This window comes from Phacochoerus africanus, chromosome 3 (genome assembly GCF_016906955.1).
Source record: "Phacochoerus africanus isolate WHEZ1 chromosome 3, ROS_Pafr_v1, whole genome shotgun sequence".
Classification (NCBI taxonomy): Eukaryota; Metazoa; Chordata; class Mammalia; order Artiodactyla; family Suidae; genus Phacochoerus; species Phacochoerus africanus.
In genome coordinates this window covers 136,627,652-136,648,153 of record NC_062546.1, presented here as the reverse complement: position 1 = coordinate 136,648,153, position 20,502 = coordinate 136,627,652, and the positions used below count along the sequence as shown (strand labels likewise).

At 38.8% G+C, this 20,502-nt stretch overlaps 1 protein-coding gene across 3 annotated transcripts in view; it reads left to right on the top strand.

The window, feature by feature from the left end:
- GRB14 (growth factor receptor bound protein 14) overlaps nt 1-20,502 on the top strand; it is a 128,191-nt gene that overhangs the window by 76,141 nt on the left and 31,548 nt on the right. For all 3 annotated transcript variants that reach the window (XM_047772751.1, XM_047772752.1, XM_047772753.1), the window contains one exon: nt 6,342-6,498. In XM_047772751.1, coding sequence (XP_047628707.1) covers nt 6,342-6,498 — 157 coding nt within the window. The remainder of the gene's footprint in view (nt 1-6,341; nt 6,499-20,502) is intronic.

Genomic DNA, 20,502 nt, shown 5'->3' with positions numbered 1-20,502 from the left:
TTTAGAGCCTCGAACTTCTTTTTCTGAAACATTAACCATTTCTTGCTGTCTCTGTGTATTTGAACATTGTTGTGTCTACTATTTTTAAAATTGGTTGTGTTAATTTTTTAATCTCTTGCCTCTACTTATTTTTTTATGAAGGACAGTCTAGGGGAGTTGAGGTATAAATTATATAAACTGCCTTGATAAAGATGTCAGCCAAAACAGAGATCTGCTCCACCCACATTCCAGCATATCCTCTGCAGGGACTACTGTACCTTTGTATTACATTTTCATTGCTAGATGCCATATGCTCTGAGAGCAGTTTTTGAAGCTGTAAACCACTCTAAAGGCCAAGGTTGCTCCAATTGTTGGGATTACAGTGACACTGAGGGTGTCCTCAACACAGCCTGTGTGTTCAGTACTGGTTGTCTTTGGGAGCACCCTCTGTTCGTCCTGATGGGATATTATAGACAAGTCTTATCAGTGCATGTCTCTTGCTACTCAAATGTCTGCTTATTGAGAAAAAAAAAGAAAATTCCTATTCTTGTTTAGGGTCTAGGCAGGATTTCTTCCTGCTGGCGTACAATTTCAAATGGTCTTGTAGATCAATTGATATGAATTATTCTTCCTCTTTTTTTTTTTTTTTTTTACTTTATACAGCAAACTAGGGATTTAGGCCACTGAATTGAAATGTATAATATTCTTTTATTAAATAGCATTATTATATGATCTTCAGATCTCTTTTTACCTTTCAGTATGTCGAAGAAACAGGATACCACTATTTTGCTCTATTGATTCTTAAGAACGGCCTTGCTATTTGGTTTTTACACTCACAAAAGTTTGTACCTTAGTCTTTTTGCTATTTCTTGGGTCGCTCCTGCGGCATATGGAGGTTCCCAGGCTAGGGGTGGAATTGGAACTGTAGCCACCGGCCTACGCCAGGGCCACAGCAATGTGGGATCCAAGCCACGTCTGCGACCTACACCACAGCTCACGGCAACACCGGATCGTTAACCCACTGAACAAGGGCAGGGACCAAACCCGCAACCTCATGGTTCCTGGTTGGATTCGTTAGCCACTGCGCCACGACGGGAACTCCATGTACCTTAGTCTTAATCACACTAGTCATGTAGCTTTTGTTATGTCTTGACTTTTTTTTCCTAAATAGAAAGGTTTAGTGTAGTAATATTTTCGGCAATGGGCATATTCAACTCTACTGGAGAGTTAAGGCTTAGATTATCTTTCCCTTTTTCATGTATTTCAAGGAGAAATGAATAGAAATAAAATGCGACTTTTTAGCAAAGGTTCCCCTTTGGTAGTATAAGAAATTTTTTCATAATTACTGAATAGATCTGAGAGTTGACAGGTACTTACCGCTGTGGAATATCAACCAAAATATAATTTCATCATTTGTAGATGAATGTGTATTTTGGACATTGTCAGCAATAAATGAGTTTTTTTTTTTTTAAAGAAGGGTTGGAAATGGAGCTCAAACAAAAGTATTTTCTCCTCGTTTATTTTAAAAAAATGAGAACATTTGCTTATTCCAGTAATTTAAGTTAGCCTTCTCCTTCTAAATTTATGTCTTAATTCTTGTGAACTATTTCTTTTGAATTTGCAGCAATATCAACTGAAGAAATTAATGGCTTTTCCTAATTGGTTAGCTATCTTTTTCATTTTTCCCAACTTTACCTCTTGCTTTCTTCTTGCCCTCTTTTTGAATTTGGTTTAGACTTCAGAATGTCTGCAGATTTTCGTTTCTTAGTTCCTCTGACTGAAAAGAGCATGAAAAATAAGAGGCATGCTTCTGTTACCCCAGGTGATGGGAATTTACCATAAGAAAACACAAGGAAGTCAGCAAGTCCAGGGAACCTGTTCAGAGACCTCCAGGTCATTCCCAGTTCCCTGTTTCTCGGTGTGGAATGGGCAGTGGCCCCTGAGGGCACTGAAATGGCAGCTCATCATTGCTCCACATGAAGGAGCAGCCCCAGGTCAGATCTCCTTGTCCTCCCAGAACTGATTGTCCTCATGTTGCTTTTGGCAAGAGCACCCACTAGTGCTCAACCCAGTCAGTGTTAACCATGGCAGCACAGCTATAGAGTGGATGGCATCTCATCAGTTGTCTGGCACCGAGATCTGTCTGAAGACACAAAATTAAGAACAATAGCCTACTCAGATGCAGTCATGGGAAACACTGAGATTCCAAAGAAATCTTGGGAGCTTAGAGAACCACATGTATTAACCAAAAAATAAAGGAATTGGATTAAGAGCACAGACACTTGCATTTGATTTTGGCAGTATATTTTCGTAGCCGTTTGCATATGTCTTTGTAGCCACCTCAGTGACACCAAAGCTCACAACTGCCTGCTAATAGCAATATTAAGTCAGTTCTTACCTAGAATTATTTAGAGGAAAATTTGTTTTTCTTTTGCTTATTGAGAGGAATTTGAATTACCTGGGCGTTAAATTTTGATTATTCATACACTTCATGGCAGAAAAGATTTTTAATTTAGAATTTACAAATATGTATTGAGTATCTATTACATGCAGAACATTTTGATAGGCTTTGTAGGGTACAAAGTTCATTTGCTCCAAAGATCTTTATTAAGCCATACCTTGACTTGGGCCAGGTCTCTAGGATAGGATGTCAAATGGTAAATAAAATAGAGATTTTCCTGAAAGGAGCTTACTAGTACAGTTGAGGAGAAAGATATTCGAATAGAAAATTACAATATAAGGACACCTAAGAAGGGAACATTACAAAGCCAGGGGCACTCTGGGAGACTTTCTGGAGGAAGTACTGAGGAAATTTGGGTCAAATGATAAGTAGGAATTTGCCAAATAAAGCAGATGATTGGTGGTTGGAGCATTGATTTCAAGTAGAGGATACCTCACATGCAAATAGAAAGAAGAGGTTGCAAATGTTTATCATATTTGGTGAAAGTCAGAGGAACCTGTTCCATAGGCTGGTTGGCTGGGGAGTATGTATGCTGAAGAGTTTGGGCTTTATTTCATGGAGCCCCACTTCCCTAATTCTCTTTCTGTCTCACTTTATCTTTCAGACTTTCTTGCCTCTCAACTCACCATTAAATATTGGACTATCTTGGGGTTCAGCCCTAGATTCTTTTTTTTCCTCATTCTTTTTACTTTTCTCCCAAGTTAGATATATCCATGTCCACAAGTTTGTTGACCACCTATAAGCTCAGTGACTCCTAATTCCACAGCAATGCAGGATCCGAGCCGCGTCTGCGACCTATACCCACTGAGCGAGGCCAGGGATCAAACCCACAACCTAATGGTTCCTAGTTGAGTTTGTTTCCGCTATACCACAGTGGGAACTCATGATTTTAGGATTTTTCATCCTTGTTACCACCATCATGCATACCGTGTCAGTTTCCTTAGGATTAGGCTCCCTGTTTGCTGCTCCTGCCATTCCTGACTCTGCTTAATCCTTGGAACCCCTCAAGGTTCTCCTTTCCCCAAGGACTTTGCATGGCTTTTGTTCCCTTGGCCTGAAATGCTCCTACCCTCTTTTGCTCAGGAAGAGGAGGAGGAGGAGGTCTTGGCCCAAATATCACTGAATATCTTTCAAGCCTCTCCTAACCCCATTTTATGACTTAGTAATATACTGCATTTTTATGTCCTACTTTGTATTTATTGTTTTTTAATACTGCTTTCCCCACTATGCTTTAGCTCTCCAAGGGCAACAACCAACTCTTTCTATGACAGTCTTATATTAAAACACTTAGCAAAGGATGTGGACTTTGCATAGGGACTTAATAAACACAGTGAACTGCTTGAATTAGGACAATGAGAACCAGTGAAGAATTTTAGAAGAATGACCCTGTTTGATTGGCTATTAGAAAGTTTATTCCCCTACCAGTATGGAGAATGGGTTGGAGAAGGTCCATGGCTAGAACAAGGGAGATAAGTAGGTGGATATTACCACTAGAAATTTTAGCCTTATAGCACACATATGATAGAAACACAAAGAATTCACATGTTCCTTGTTCAGGGGCCCAATGATATTCTCAGGACTTTTTTTCATCTCTTGGCATGGTTTACTCCACGTGGGCCCCATTTTCCCAGTCTTTCTGTTTGTGCACAACAGCAGCTTCACCCTACATCTACCCAGTGGAAAAGAAGGTCCCCTTTGTGGTTATGTTAATACATGTCCAGATTGGCTCTTCCTGGCTCCGATTAGGTCATGTGCCCATCTCTAAAATAATCACTCTTGCTAGGGGGATTCTGGGTGTTGATTGATCAATCTGGATAACATCTTCTATGTGGAACTGAGGCAGTCATGAACAGGTAAACTGGCTCTAAAAAACTTTTTTTTAAAGGAAAGGCTTTGTTTTCAGCATTTGCCCTTTTTTTTGGTATACGCTCTCCCACCTTGGCTGATTTTAAGAGGCCTGGCTTGCAAAGTTCCTGAATGTTTAATATCAGCTCTTACAAACTAGTTCCAGCAGGTCCAGTACACCTTTGCTGAGCTGAAGGCAGAGCTGCCAGAATCACAGAGAGTGATGGTGAAGAGGGAGTGGTTCTCTCAAAAGTGATCAAATGCTTTTAGAAGAGGGGTAGGTGCCTGGTCACCAATCCAACAAATGAGTCTGCACTGTACAAAGTAACGTGTTTTGGTGTTGTGATTTTATTTTACTTCAGAATTTTTTTAAGTTTTTATACCATTTCCTTGAATAACATTTTAAGTACCTTATAATATTCCATTTTGTGAAAGTACTATAGCTTATCATTCTTTTATTATTGAATATTTAGGTTGAAAAAATTACTCATAGTGCTTTGGCAGATGTGTCTATGCCTAGAGCTGTTTTCCACATTTAGGATGATTTATTGAGATAGTTTGCCTAAGTAAAATTACTGGGTCAAAGGAATGGACCTTGTAATGCTTTCGATAAATATTTTCTAATAGGTGTACAAAATAGTTTTGCCAGTTTATATCACTGCTATCATTGTAAGAAAGCAACTCTTTCATTCCACTGTTATTACCTGTAATTAGAAAAGTAATTGATAGGCGAGAATTGATACATCATTTCAATTTTCATTTGTTTGAATTACTAAAAATATTAAAATGTCTATATTTTTATAACAGGTGTTTTTCTTATATTGAATGTTCTTACCATTCCCCACTTTTGTGTGTGTGTGTGTTGATCTTACTACACTATCTTCATAGGTATTTAGCTCATTATAATTAATTTAATTAATATCTGCTACTACCATAGTTAGTAGTAGAAATTCTAGCACAGAACATAATTTGGTAAATGTAGAGGAGAATGTTATATATGAAACTCTTTTTTTTGTCATTTATTTATGTATTTTTTTCTACTGTACAGCATGGTGACCCAGTTACACATACATGTATACATTCTTTTTTCTTACATTAAGTGTTCCATCATAAGTGACTTAGACAGAGTTCCCAGTGCTACACAGCAGGATCCCATTGCCAATCCATCCCAAAGGCAACGTTCTGCATCTGTTTACCCCAAGTCCCAGCCCCTCCCACTCCCTCTCCTTCCCCCTTGGCTAATTCTGTATGATTTAGGGTAATGCTAGCTGCCATAATAGGTAAATACAAATTCACAGTGAGTTAACACAGGAAAAGTTTATTTCTTGTTCATGTCAGAGCTCCACATGGGCATTCCTAGTTGGGTACCTTCCATGTGGTCATTCAGAGACAAAATCTTCTTCTGTCCCATGGCTCTCCTTTCCTCTAGGTCCTTGTCATCATTTCCATTCAGTGGGAGGGTGGCATAAGAGAATAAAGGGCAGTATGTGGGAGATTTTTATGGATTGGGCCTGGAGGTGCAACTTTACATGTGCTTATTATATCCCATTGACTGAAACACAATCCCATGGACACAACTAGTTGCAAGGGGGAAAAGAAAAAGGATTTAGTAAACATCTAGTCACCGTTTACTAAAATTTCTATGACCTGAAATAGAGAAATCTTTATATTTTATTTACTGCTGTTACAACTTGTGTATATCTGAGAATAAACCACCTATGTTACTTGGTTTATTTACAGATTTAAATTTGGAGTGGAACATTTTAAATATCGATTAAGAGATGTGTAGCTTTTTAATAGATCAAGTTGTGGGAAATGACATTGAATGGTCATTGGATGGGCTCCAGTTTAGACACTGAAGAGAGTAGAAGTGGTTGGACAAGGTAGCTTTGACACATGTTATCAAAGTCTTGCAGAGGCAATGTTCACTCAGTGTATAAGAAAATTAAGATGTATAAGGAATTTGTAATTAGCTCAACCAGTAAGTTTGATAACATATTAGAATGATATTTTTCATAGACAATTTTAGCTTATTTTCTCATTTCTACTTATACAGGTAATTAAAGTATACAGTGAAGATGAAACCAGCAGGGCTTTAGAGGTTCCTAGTGACATAACTGCCAGAGATGTTTGCCAGCTGTTGATCCTGAAGAACCATTACATTGATGACCACAGCTGGACCCTTTTTGAGCATCTGCCTCACATAGGTCTAGGTAAGGATACAAAATCAGAGTCATATCATTGATTTTCTGTCCCTTATAGCTTTGATTATATGGCAGAGATTTTCTTCACTTGTAGAAAAATAAAGGACAATGATGAATAGTCCTTTTCTTTGATTTTTATTTTGTTGGTTGAGAGAAAATAAAGTAGCACAAAATGGAAATAGGGATAGAAATATTAAAAATTTGCCACCCCTCACTGCTTAAATAATGATCTGTGAAAATTTGGGAGATAACCCATAGAGCCTAAATTGATAGAAAGAGGAGTTCCCGTTGTGGCTCAGTGGTTAACAAACCTGACTAGGAACCATGAGGTTGCGGGTTCGATCCCTGGCCTCGCTCAGTGGGTTAGGGATCCGTCATTGCCATGAGCTGCGGTGTAGGACACAGAGGCGGCTTGGATCTGGCATTGCTGTGGCTGTGGCTGTGGCTGTGGTTGACAGCTCTAGGTCCGATTAGACCCCTAGCCTCTGTGCGGCCCTAGAAAAGACAAAAATAAAAATAAAATAAATTGATGGAAATATACATTTCATAATAATCTTTAGTAGCATGGTGAACATTTTTTTTTTTGAGAGGTTAGTAGAATACGCTGTTATTTGAATACTTTTTTACTTGATTATAGTACAGACATTGGAGGTGTTCCTAATAGTGGTTCTCTTAATGGGAGTGTACACCCTAAATATTTCTTAAAGAAATAAGTAATTCCTTTATGTTTTAAAAAAATCCTATTTATTTTCAGTTAGAAATGCATCTCTGTATTGTGAACTGTAAAGTCTCCCCACCGTAAATCATTTAAAATGTTATAAAGAATTTTCGTTCTCTGCCAGGAGGAGAAGGAATTTGGCAACAATTTTATTTCTCCCTTCTTATTTTTACAGATATTTCTGTTAAAAAAACATGTCTTCATAATAAGTATTGAGAAAGGAAGGAGTTTTTTATGGCAATGCCATTCAAGTCTTTGAATTCTGTATTAGTTTTCGCCTGGCTGCTGTAACAAATTAGCACCAACTTGAGGGCTTAAAACAACTGAAGTTTATTCGTTCACAGTTTGGGAGCCCAGAAGTCTGAAACCAGGGTCACTGGGTTAAAATCATGGTATCTTCAGGGATGAGCTGCCTCTGGAGGTTCTAGGAGAGAGTCCATTTCTTGCCTCTTCTAGCTTCTTTGTGCTGCTGACATTCCTTGGCTTGTGGCTGCATCACTCTAACCTCTACCTCTGTGGTCACATTGTGTTCCCTTCTGTCTGTGTGCAGTCTCCTTCTACCTCTCTCTTATAAGACTAGTATCATTTAGGGTTTAATCAGAATAATCCAAGATAATCTCCTTATTTCAGGATCCTTAAATCAATCATATCTGCCAACTTTTGTTTTTGTTTGTTTGTTTTACCATGTAAGAGTACATTCACAGGTTCCAGGGATTAAGATATGGATATATTTAGCCTACCAGCAGTTCTTTTGTTTTATATATCAAATGACTTTTGGTGATAAATAATCAAAATTATTTAAAATAATTCATCAGTGACAGCACAATTTGTTCCTTCAGTTTGTTTTAGGAATTGAGGAATTTATGCCTAGTCATGAGAATAATTCACTTCCTTGCATAGCTAACTACCAATATATAAAACATTTCCTATATTGAAACATAGAGGGTTTATACCCCAGAGCAATATGCCAAAGTAAGGTTCAGTTCAGATAAGAAGTCTTGCTTTGTCTCATGAAATATAATAAAGAGGATGTTGGCAGAAAAGGTATGTTCTTAAAAGGATCTGGCTGGTTTTTTGTTTGTTTTCTGTTTTGTTTTTTGCTTTTTTGTGTTTTTGTTTTTGTTTTTTTGATGCACCTGCAATATATGGAAGTTCCTAGGCCAGGGATTGAATCTGAGCTGCAGCTGCAACCTATGCTGCAGCTGCAACAATCAATGCCAGATCCTTCACCCACTGAGCTGGGCCAGGGAGCAAACCCACACCTCCGCAGTGACTTGAGCTGCTTCAGTCAGGTTCTTAATTCACAGTGCCGTAGCAGGAACTCCATGGAAGGTCTGTTTTTAAAAGATTTTGGAAAGTGGTTCACTGAAAGTGCTTGCATTTCCTGAACCATTCAAAAAGTATATGTAGTGCTTGCAGTTTGAAGACTGCTGTCCTAGGATGTGTCAGAACCTTGGGGAGCGGATAGAGTGAACCTGTAGAAAAGAAGCTTGGCTAGTTTGACAGTCTCCACAGGGATTCTGAACCTCTGCCCGCTCTCCCACTCCCCTCTGTGATAAGTGGTATGCTACAGCATGTCAGCTCATCTCCACAGCTGAGCACATACCTGCCAAGAAAAACCTGAATCCTGAAGGTATGCTATACTGGTCTGTGTGACTTGCTGTCTCACCTCAGAAAAAGTTCAGCATATGTTTTCTTCATTGCCATTTGTGATTAATTTAACTTCTATTCACGATCATCAGTCTCTTAGAAGTATGATGTTGGAGTTCCCTTCGTGGTTCAGCAGTTAACGAACCTGACCAGGATCCATGAGCATGCAGGCTCAATCCCTGGCCTCCCTCAGAGGGTTAAGCATCCAGCATTGCTGTGAGCTGTGATGTAGGCCAGCAGCTGTAGCTCTGATTCAACCCCTAGCCTGGGAACTTCCATATGCCGCAGGTGCGGCCCTAAAAAGCAAAAAAAAAGTATGATGTTAACTTTTAATAGACCCTTGTCATAATTCCAAACTATTGTGTTTGCTGATGGTTATAGAAATAGTCCTCGTAATTAGCATAATATGTAATTACAGTATTTCATAGCCTAAATTTTTTCTCTTGGAGAGACTTTCAAAATCATTAAATGTTTTTTGGGTTATAGTCACTGAAATTTATTCCTAACGAATAGCTTGAAGTTTAGTAATAAAATCTACTCTCTAAATCAAGCAGCAGTTTTCACAGAGACCACTGAAAGTTATGTTAAGGAATAAAAAGCCTTGTGCAAGTCTTTTAATGTAGAGGCTTAAAATGGAACATTGAGAATTGAGCTACATACTAAATTTAAACTTTTAGCCATAAAATAGAAATATATTTCTTCATTATTGTATTTTCTGGAAACTACTGAAATAAAATCAAAGATGTGAGAGTATTGTCTCATGGCTTAATTAACCATGCATTTGACCAAAGCTTAGGAAGAAGAAATTTAGTTCCAGAGCTTTTTTGCGTCCTTTTTTTTCTTTTGTTTTACTCAGATGATATCTCTATACAGTAGAAAAAAATGCAGACATTAATGCTATCCAAATACTAATGTGTATTAGATTCACTACCTTCCATTCCTTTTTTTTTAAATCTGCTTTGTCTCTGTGAGAATACTCTGAAATGTTATATAATATTAATGAATATCCAGCCAAACGCTTGAGGAACAATTTTGTTTTGTTTGTTTGTTTTTTCTTTTTCTTTCTTCTACTTCTTTATTTAACAGTATGTAATAATACAATAACCACTATTGAGATATCGTGGTCTTCCTCAGCATAAAATATAAAACCAGTGTGTTTCTGAATTTTATATGTGTATACACACTTATAAATACATTTGCAGTCTGTTTAATCCAAGAGTGGTATTGAGTAACATTTTTGCCATTTGTGTGTTAAAATGAATGAAAAGAACTGGAATGGGGTGTTTCTGCCCCGTAAGTATGATATACAGCCAGAGATGCCCTTGGTCAACAGAGTGTAGTACTAACACCTTCAACTATAAGTCTTCTTTCCCTGCTGTTGACATAAAGGACTAAAAGACAAACCATTTGCCCTGAGTTTGGTGACTAGCTAGTAAGGTCTGCATATTATTCAAGAGATATTGTACACCTCTTTGATAAAAATAATGAGTTTCCAGCAAATAGAATTCTAAAAGCAATGATGTGGTCTATTATTTTAAAAAATATATTTCTGGGGTTCCTGTCATGACTCAGTGGTTAACAAACCTGACTAGTATCCATGAGGATGAGGGTTTGATCCCTGGCCTCACTTAGTGGGTAAGGATCTGGCGTTGCCATGAGCTGTGGTGTAGATCACAGACACGGCCTAGATCCCATGTTGCTGTGGCTGTGATGTAGGCTGGCAGCTAAATCTCTGATTTGACCCCTAGACTGGAAACGTCCATATGCTGTGGGTGGGGCCCTAAAAAGAAAAATATATATTTCATACAAAAATAATTCAGCTCATTATAAATAACAGAAACAAAGATGTCAAGAAGTAAACAATATTATCCATAATTTCACAACATGGAGGTAACTTTTTTTAGTTTCTCTATTTTACTATAATCCCTATCCTGTGTGTTCATTTGTGTGGAGTATCTTATTTTTGTGTGTGTGTGTGCATTTTTTAAAAATCCTGAGTATTTTAATTTACTTTTTCTTTTCATTTTTAGTATTCCACAAAAACTAGCAACTTTTCCTGTCTTTCCCTATTACTTTCCTCAAATGGTTTAGCACATTGACTGTTGCACCAAGCCTATTGTGTGTGTGGATCCTGGGGGTACAGTGTGAACACAGCAGACAAAAAGCAGTGCCCTCATAAGTTTGCATTCTAGTGGGAAGAGAAAGATGAGCTGTGTGGCTAGCATGTGTAATCCCTTAGGTAATGATTAGTACTGGGGAGAAAAGGAAGGCAGGGAAGAGGGACAGAGCTTCAGGTGGGTTGGAGATGCACTTCACGTAGATCAAGGAAGGTTCCCTGACTGCATGATGTTTGAAGAGGGCACAGGACAGGAGCAAGTCTTACCCTTAAATGGAAGAAGATTGCTCTAGACAAAGGGAACATCAGGTGGGAAGACCCGAACGTGGCAACGTGCTTGTGTTCAGGAAGCAGCCAAGAGGCCAGCTCTTAGGGAGTGGAGTCAGTAGGGTGGACTGTGACAGGAAGGGACTGCATGGAGCTACCGCAGAGCCAGCTTAGGCAGGATCCCAAAGCCAGGGAGGGGACTTGACTTTCATGTGAAGTGAGGGGAAAAGCAAGTGGAGGTCTTTGTGTCAGAGAGCAGTATAATCTGACTTAGTTTCCAAGTCTGCTACTGAGAAGACCCGAATGCAAGTTTTGACCATTTGGAGGCTAAGCAACTTTGTTTTGCTTTTACTGCAAACTACCTGTGGCTTCTTGGCTTGATCCTTGCCCATCTCTCATTTCTGCTAGTTGTGCACACCCTGTTGTACCGTCTTCCTCTTATGGTCTGCACACCTATGAGACTTAGTGTTTGTGAAATCCTGAAGTCTTGGAGGCAAGAACATTTTGACTTATGGAATAGATGAGAGTTGAGAGTTTTCTGTGCTCTAGTTCACTTTCATATCCAAGAACAGCTTAGGAAAGTTTCAGAGACATTCTATGTTGTTGATAGATGTGCTACTATTGTTGCTTGTGATCTATTAAAGCACACCAGAAATTACCAAATTCAAAAGGAGGAGCACAGAACATTCAAAATATGGTAGGGTTATGGAATCTAAAGTCTGTTTTCAAAGTGATACTTTCCATGCAAAGAGAACTTCAATCTTGTCGGCATTTTTTTTTTTAATCACTGAATCTGCAGCATATGGAAGTTCTCTGAGCAAGAATTGAATCTGAGCTGCAATGGTGACCTATACCGCAGCTGCAGTGATTCCAGATCCTTTAACCTACTGTGCTGGGCTGGGGATCAAACCCATGCCTCTACAGCAACCTGAGTCAATGCACTTGGACTCTTAACCCACTGTTCCACAACAGGAACTCCTCCATTTGGTATTTTTAATATGAATGCGTACATGTAATGGCTAACATAAGTGTGCATCTTCTACACACAGGGCACTTACATAGAGGTTTCACATTTATCTTGATAGATGCTCTCAATATTTAGCCTTATAGCAACCCTACAAGGTACATTTTTAAATCTCCATTTTACATACAAAGAATCAGTAATAAAATACCTGGCTCAGAGTCAGACTTGACACACATCTGTCAGATTCTGAGGTGTATTCATTTTCTATGGAAGCAGGTTTGCTTTTTCCTCACCCCAGCCAGTCAGGCACATGTTTTCAGGATTCTGTTCTCGATTTGTCTCTCTTACATGCTCCATCTCTCTCTATCATGCATGCTGTAAATACAGATTTAAATTTTGAACCCTCAAGAACATTTTCAGATAAACCTTCCTTAGCAAGGTAGTTTTGAAATTATTGGGATCAAACTGATCCAACCTAGTCCACGTTATAGCAGAGCCTGATGTTTATTTTGGCTGAGCAAAAGGATCACTTTGGAAATGACTTGTTCTTGAGCTTATACACAATGTGAATGGTAATATGACATTTAGAACTTTGAATACAATATCAATATTTAATTCCTCTCTCCATAATTATTAATAATACATATTAACATGCTTCCCAGAATTTCCATATGTGGACTAAATCATGGAAGGCTGCTAAACATCATGATTTTGTTATCAGTCGCTGATTTGGCTGATTTTAGGTTGTGTTATGATGAGTTTCTAGTTAGAGACACACTTTTGGAGACACCGGTTTCTAGTTATAGACACACTTTTAGAGACACCGGTTGTCAGTATATCAACAAGTATTTTCCCTTCTCTCATAATACAATAAACCAAATTTTGTAACTTGGTATGTTTTACTTCATAGCCACTGGATGTCACTATAGTTCCCCAGATGGAGTCCTCTGCTTTTATGATCATTGTATGAGGATGGTGGAGGGGGGAATAACTTCAGTTTTAAGTCTTCTGGAACTTAATGGGATCCATGTTTGCCTTGCTCCCATTTTGATTCCTAATTGAAGCCATGGAATGAAGCAGCAGCAATTAACACAGTACCTCAAGCGCATACCTATGGACTCCTCGGGAAGTGGAATTAATTGTATTGTAGTGTCATTGCTAGGGACAGCTGAGATTTCCATTGTGAATATTATCGAGGAGTGGCTTTAATAAGCAAAATGAATGACTGGAGGCTTTTAATGAAACCATTTTTAATGTGTGCAGCTATACCCACGTGATCTCTTTAAGACTGAAGCAATGCACAGCCACCTGCTTTGAAGCTGCTCCTTCACTTTTTTTCTCTTTTGCAAAAGGACCACGGATATCTTTCGGATATCTGTTGTCTGGAGCTGATGCTGATACGTAGTTGTACTTGCTGTGCTGTTTGGAACCTCCCAGCCATCAGAGTTGTGACCACCCTTGTCACCAGCAGAAATAATTGTGAAGCCCTTAGGACACATGTGCTTCCTTTTCTACTGAGACTTAGGTAGCCCTGACCTGAGCTTTGAGGCGACATGTATTCTGGTAACACACTAAGGCTGGGGGTGGAAAAAGTGTAACTAACAGAGTATCATAATAAACCTGCCTTGTGGTCCAACAGATTTTTCCTTTTCATATTCTCATAGCCTGAGTTCAAGTCTGATCATCTCTCTCCTGAGGAATTCCTTTGGCCTTACAGTTCGTCTTTTCTCTTGCCTCTGGTCATACCAGTTATTCATCAGAATGCAGAACCAATTCACATTGCGTTAGGGTCCAAGGTCCTTTGCAGGGCTTGTCATACTTATGACCTGACTACTCCTCCTATCTCCAGCCTTGTGTCTTGTTCCCCCACCCTAAGTTGATACATTAGAGAACCTCCTGTAGTCACCTGCATTCATGCTGCTTGGTTTCATTGCTCATGCTGTTAAGATTCTCAGGAAGTCCTTTCTTACCCATCTTTACCTGGCTAACTGCTGTGCATCCTCCAAGGCTTACTTGGAACGTTAGCTAAAAATGGCAATAAAGTATAATTGTATAATAACTGCTAGCCATTTCCTAAAAATACTTGTAAAAACAAAGTAAGGTAAAACCCTTCAGCTGCCCAAGCTGACTGATAGCTTACGTAGTACCACAGGCTAGGGAGAAGAGAGAGAGAAAAGCAGTTGGAAGCATCCCACACTCAGTCTTGTGAAGTTTAGTCGCCCTTTCCACTTGGGAGCAGGTAGGAAGACACATCTGCTTCTTCCATATGCCTGGTGCAGACTTTTGCTTCTCAGAAGCTAATTGTTTCTTGAGACAATCAGTGTACTTGCTGGCACCACCTTTTCTCATACATCCATTAGGAAGGCATAGTCCCCAAAAACAGAGTGGCAAGGAGTGATGGAGATAAACTGTGTCCTTGGAAGTGATGCTCCCAGAAGTGCACGCTGTTGTGGGTATGGGAAACAAGCAAATCTGGATAAGAAATAGATTTAAGGCAGGATTATATACAGTATCAATTAATGAGAAAAATAAAACCTAATGTTCTGATAAGGAGGGATGTTGTAAATTACAGTACATTCATAGGATATGAGTAAAGCAGCTTTCGATCATGTTTTTGGAGTTTTTTCCTTTGAAGACTGATGTGGGCAAATGCAAGATTGTAATGATTATTGAGTCAAAGAATATGTCTTTCACAAAATTGAGAAAACATTGTATGTGTGTTTATATATGTTATCTATATACAGTGATCTAATTTAGGCCCCAGGGAAAAGACAAGAAAGGAATATACTGAAATGTAAATTGCTTATTCCTGATTGACAGGCTTAAAGATGGATTGTGATTGTCAACTGGATACAGACTTTTGCTTCTCAGAAGCTGGTCGTTTCTTGAGACAATCAGAATACTTGCTGGCACCACCTTTTCTCATACATCCATTAGGAAGGTACCCCGCTTCCCCCCCCCAAAAAAAAGCAGAGTGCTGCAGGAGTGATAGTGTGTTATTTATTTATTTATTGGCTTTTTTTTTTTGTCTTTTGTCTTTTGTCTTTTTTAGGGCCACTCCCGTGGCATATGGAGGTTCCCAGGCTAGGGGTCCAATCAGAGCTGTTGCTGCTGGCCTACGCCACAGCCACAGCAACGCCAGATCTGAGCCACCTCTGTGACCTACACCACAGCTCACAGAAACACCGGATCCTTAACCCACTGAGTGGGGCCAGGGATCAAACCCGCAACCTCATGGTTTCTAGTCAGATTCGTTTCCGCTGCGCCACGATGGGAACTCCTGGCTTTTTGCCTTTTCAGGACCACACCCGATAGTGTGTTTTTCAATTTTTCTGTAATGGAAATGTGTGATTTTAGTAATCAGAAAAAAATCACAATTTTTTTAACTTGTTAAGAGATTTTTAAAGACAACTCAGACTTCCTGAAGCCCCAAGTTGGATCAAGTACCCATCTTCTGTGCTGCTGTGACATTTTCTGCACTTGTCTTAATAGCGATCATATTAAAACTAGTCCATAATTCCATGAGAGGTGGAACTTTGTGTACACGTACATCTTTGTAACCCAGGATCTAAGATAGATAAATGGTTTTTGAACTAAGCTGTACTAAATTCTAAGTATTTATATCAACCCATTCAAAGGATGGATTACAAAGTACTTAGAAGAAAGAGACTTGGGGAAAAAAGCCAAAGAAATCATATGCCATGCCCAGATGGAAATGTGCTCTGAGTCCTTAAAGGATACACTGGGTAACTTAGGATTTATGGAAGCTGTTTCTTAGCTTTTTAGGTATTTACAGTCAGCTTGAGAAAATATATATGCAAACATTTGGTAGAAAAATAAGGTTTTCTTTGAGTACAAATTGTGATTATTGAGTCTGAGCTAATATGAGGACCGTTTCATTTTGTTGAAGAATGATCCACAAGGCCTTTATACCCATCAGCTTAAGTGTCAAGATTTTCCTATTATTGCCCTTGGGAAGCTGAACATGGCAGTGGCAATTTTCCGGGGGATCTTGCTGGTATTAAGTAGTTTCCTTAGGGTAAGGAACCTTTTAGAAACTGAGCCTTGTTTTATTCTTTGCTTCTCCAGTTTTTGTTTTGCTGGGTTAGAGGCTGTTCATTTTTATCTTAAAATAAGATTGAGAAAATGTATGTAGTTTCTGCCTAGCACAGAGAATTTACAAGGACCATTTGTCTCCTGGAGTTTCCTGTAACAAAGGTGTACAAAGAATTGTTTTCTGGGTGAATTAGAGCTAAAAGCCACTTTTGTTTCTTCTCTTATCAAGTGATGAGAAGAGTAGGGACTCTGGTTTCTATTTGAGTCCCACGCTGTACTTTCAGTAGATTCAGTGAAGAAATCCAAGCAGAAGGTCACAGGTGAACACTTTCCATTCTGGGAGGATTGAGGTTTTTTAAAAGACTTTGAAGTTAAATCAACAGTTTCAGCAGGAACCTCTTTCTTTTCTTCTTTTTCTTTCTTTCTTCCTTTCTTCTTCTTTTTTTTTTTTGAAGAAAGAGTTTCTGAAAATTAAATAGAAAACAGAATTATGTGTAGTTACCACTATTTGGTAATATTTCATTCTATTAACATAAGACTTCACTGATCTGAGAATAATACTTAAAGTGAAATGAAGCTCTTTTTTTGTTTTAAGAAAGCTTTTTTATCACTCTTTTGGGAGGCTTTTTCCCTTTTTTCTCCTTTTCCGTTGTTTTGAGGTTATTTAAGATGGCTTCTCCTATTTTTCTACCTACACGTGAGTGGTATTTGATCACTTTCCGATACCTGAAAAATACTTCAAAAAGCTTTTTTTTTTTTTTTTTTTTTTTTTTTGCTTTTTAGGGCTGTACCCACAGGCTAGGGGTCTAATCAGAGCTGTTGCTGCCGGCCTCCACCACAGCCACAGCAATGTCAGATCCTTAACTCACCACTGAGCAAAGCCAGGGATTGAACCCGCCACCTCATGATTCCTAGTCGGATTCGTTTCCACTGCACCACAATGGGAACTCCCAAAAAGCTTTTCATGGAGACTTATCTCTGTAAAGTTTTAATAACATATCTTAATGTAGTATTTTAGATGAATTTATGAAATTTTCAAAGTAAGGTTAAAAAAATGCTGAATTTATGTGAATGATACCCAGGGTCATTTCTCAAATAGTAACTCAAAAAGTAGTTGAGTTCATTCTAGGTGGCAGCTCCTAATTTTTTTTTTTTTTTTTGGAACATTGCAGCAAAGAGCTCTAAATATAGAATTGATAGAATATTACTTCTATATTCTATAATAGAATTCTTGTGATATTTAAAAACTGTAAGTTACTCTGTTAAAGTTGGCTTTGTTTTAGAATGGGGCTATAGAGAAAGAGTCAAGAGAAAGTTTATTAGACTCCATCTAGACAAATGTTTTGTTTTGCCTTTCTTAGGTGTTGGTGATGATGTCTTATTTTATGCATAGGCCTTGGCAAGACAAAGCTGGTCTTCAGCCACTTTTCACCTCCCCTTTAAGCATTTTTCTTTTCCTCTCAAAGTAATTCACCTAGGCATTGTATCTTCATGTTGAGCTTTCTCCCTATTAAGATCTGTGTTTAGTTCGGTATCTACATTTTTTTTTAAAAAATGAAATTTGTGTAAGATGTGATTAACTGATAATCATCAAGACCTCTTGCAGTTCTTTTATTGTAGCATTAATCCTTTAATGTCATGGGACTTGGCTTGGGGATGGTATATATGACAGCACATCTAAATGGGGATCCCAGTGATTTATCAATGTAAAAAGAGTATTTAATGTAATTTTAAAAAGCCAGATTCTGTAAGTTTTATCTCCATTTCCAGATGAGTCTAAGTGGTAGAAACCTATAGCTGCATTTGATCCTCTGGATTTTGTTTGCTTTTTATGTTTCCTAAATTTTCAATAGAATAGTGCCATAAATCGTCTTTGAAGGAGTGGAAAGTATGTCTTTTGCTTTGCAGTGTACTTGAGTTTTTGCCAGCTTTGTTTGAAGACATTTTTTCTGCTTAAGATTACCAGACTATTGTCCTGAAGCCAGTAATTGCATTATTTAAACATTTGGTATTATAGTTCCATGAAAATTTCTGCAAATGTTGTTTCCCATATTTTTCCATTCTAGATTGGTATGCTGGGCTTTATTTGTGTGTGGCTAACAAAACCACAACTGGACTGCTGCTTTTTTGGCGACTACACATATGATACTAGTCCTTTTGTGACCCATTTGCCATAGCTTTTCAAATAAAGCTTGGTTTTTCCAGTCTTTTTGTCTTACTCTCTTTTTTGATGAAATCCAAATTCAAATGGCTGTGGGGTTAAGATTAATAATAATTTGAACTATTGCCCAATTAAATTCTTTCCTCTTATACTCAAAATGTGGTTGTTTATTTTCATTAATTAGCAAATGATTATCGAACACATTTCAAGATAAAAGAATTTGAGGCAGAAACTTGAGAGAGATTTAGCTGATATAGAAAGAAGGAGTAGGATATAAATAGACCCAGCAGAGGTGGCAGAGGATGCCCTTCCAGTGGGAACTGTAGTGAAGGCAGAGACTGTGCTGTGCAGAGGAAGGAGCAGAGACTGGGGGTTACACATGTGGCTGCCATTCAAATCCTGAGACATTTGCTATCCTCAAGTTCAGGTTTATAATCTGTAAAATGGAAACAGAGTTTGCTCATTAGATTATCCTTTTAGTTTCCTAAGGCTGCTTTAACAAATAGTTTGCTCATTAGATTATCCCCTTAGTTTCCTAAAGCTGCTGTAAAAAATTACTGGTGGCTTAAAACAGTAGAAAGGTAATATTTAACAGTTTTGGAGGTGCTAAGTCACAAATGAATTTCACTGGGCAGAAAACAAGGTGATGCCAGGGCCACACCCCTTCCAGGGATGCTGTAGGGCATCTCTTCCTTGTCTCTTCCCGCTGCTGGTGGCTGCCATCATTCCTTGGCTTGTGGTCACATCACTTGAACCTCTGCCTCTGTGGTCACACTGCCCTCTCCTCTTCTTTCTCTGTCAGATCTCCTTCTGTCTCTCTCCTAAAAGGATACTTGAGTTTGGATTTAGAACCCATCTGTATAATCCTGAATAATTTTCTCATTTCAATTTCTTTAAGTTAATGACATCTGCTGATGCTTTGCCATATAAAGTAACATTTATAGATTTGAGAGTTTAGGACCTGATGTCTTTGGGGCCATTATTCAGCCTACTGCAGATCTTATAAGAATTAAATATAGTAATGAAAAAGGTCTTAGACTGAGGCATGCAAAGATGTGACTTCCTTTATTTCTATAATTGAATTAATTTCTGACTCTGAGTTTCCTGACCTCTTAATGGCAGACAGTTTAATCTTCTATTATTGGTTTGCTTTATGGATTGTTCTTAGTTTTGTTTGGATAAATAGTCAATTTAGTTTAGTTCTCTACAGGTTTAAGATACTCTCAGTTGAAGGTTCAGCCCTACATTCACTCTTCCAACTCTGGTGGAGCATTTAAGTCCCAGGAGGTATTTGTCTAACTCCTGAACAACTCTTCTCTCATGTTCTAGAAACTCTTTTGCTCTCAACCTTATTGTCTATCCTGTAAAGCCCCCTAAGTTCATGGCCTTCTCTTAGCCCTCCCACACTCCTTCTGAGGGACCTGACACTGCAGCACTCTTTCCTCATCCTGACTTGCTATGGACCTATCTTCTTTGATAGTACACTTAGCTATTGCTTTTCTGCCATGTCAGATGCAGGGCTTCTACTTGAGGCTAGAAGCCTCCTAAGACTACACTGATTTGAGCCACACAACACTATTAAACATGATGTGGGGTTTTATCACCATCAACTCCTCTTCCTGAAAGGGTCTTAGTTCTGGAAGGGGCAAGCTATGGACTCATTGGGACCTAACCCCCCCACTTACTATCTAACTCCCTCTCAGTCTCCACTTCATTTCCTCCACCTACCTATTTTTTTTTGGGGGGGGGGGCGCACCTGCTGCATATGGAGGTTCCCAGGCTAGGGGTCTAATCATAGCCATAGCGGCCGGCCTACGCCAGAACCACAGGAATGTTGGGATCCGAGCCACATTTGTGACCTACACCCCAGCTCACGGCAACGCCGGGTCTTTAACCCACTGAGCAAGGCCAGGGATCGAACCTGCATCCTCACAGATGCTAGTCGGGTTTGTTATTCACTGAGCCACTATAGGAACTCCTCCACTTACCTCTTAATTCCAGATCCTTTCCCAGATTACAAGATTGTGGGAGGCAATGGAGGATTCTCCCCAAGCAGTTATATTTGTTGAGGATTGGTAATG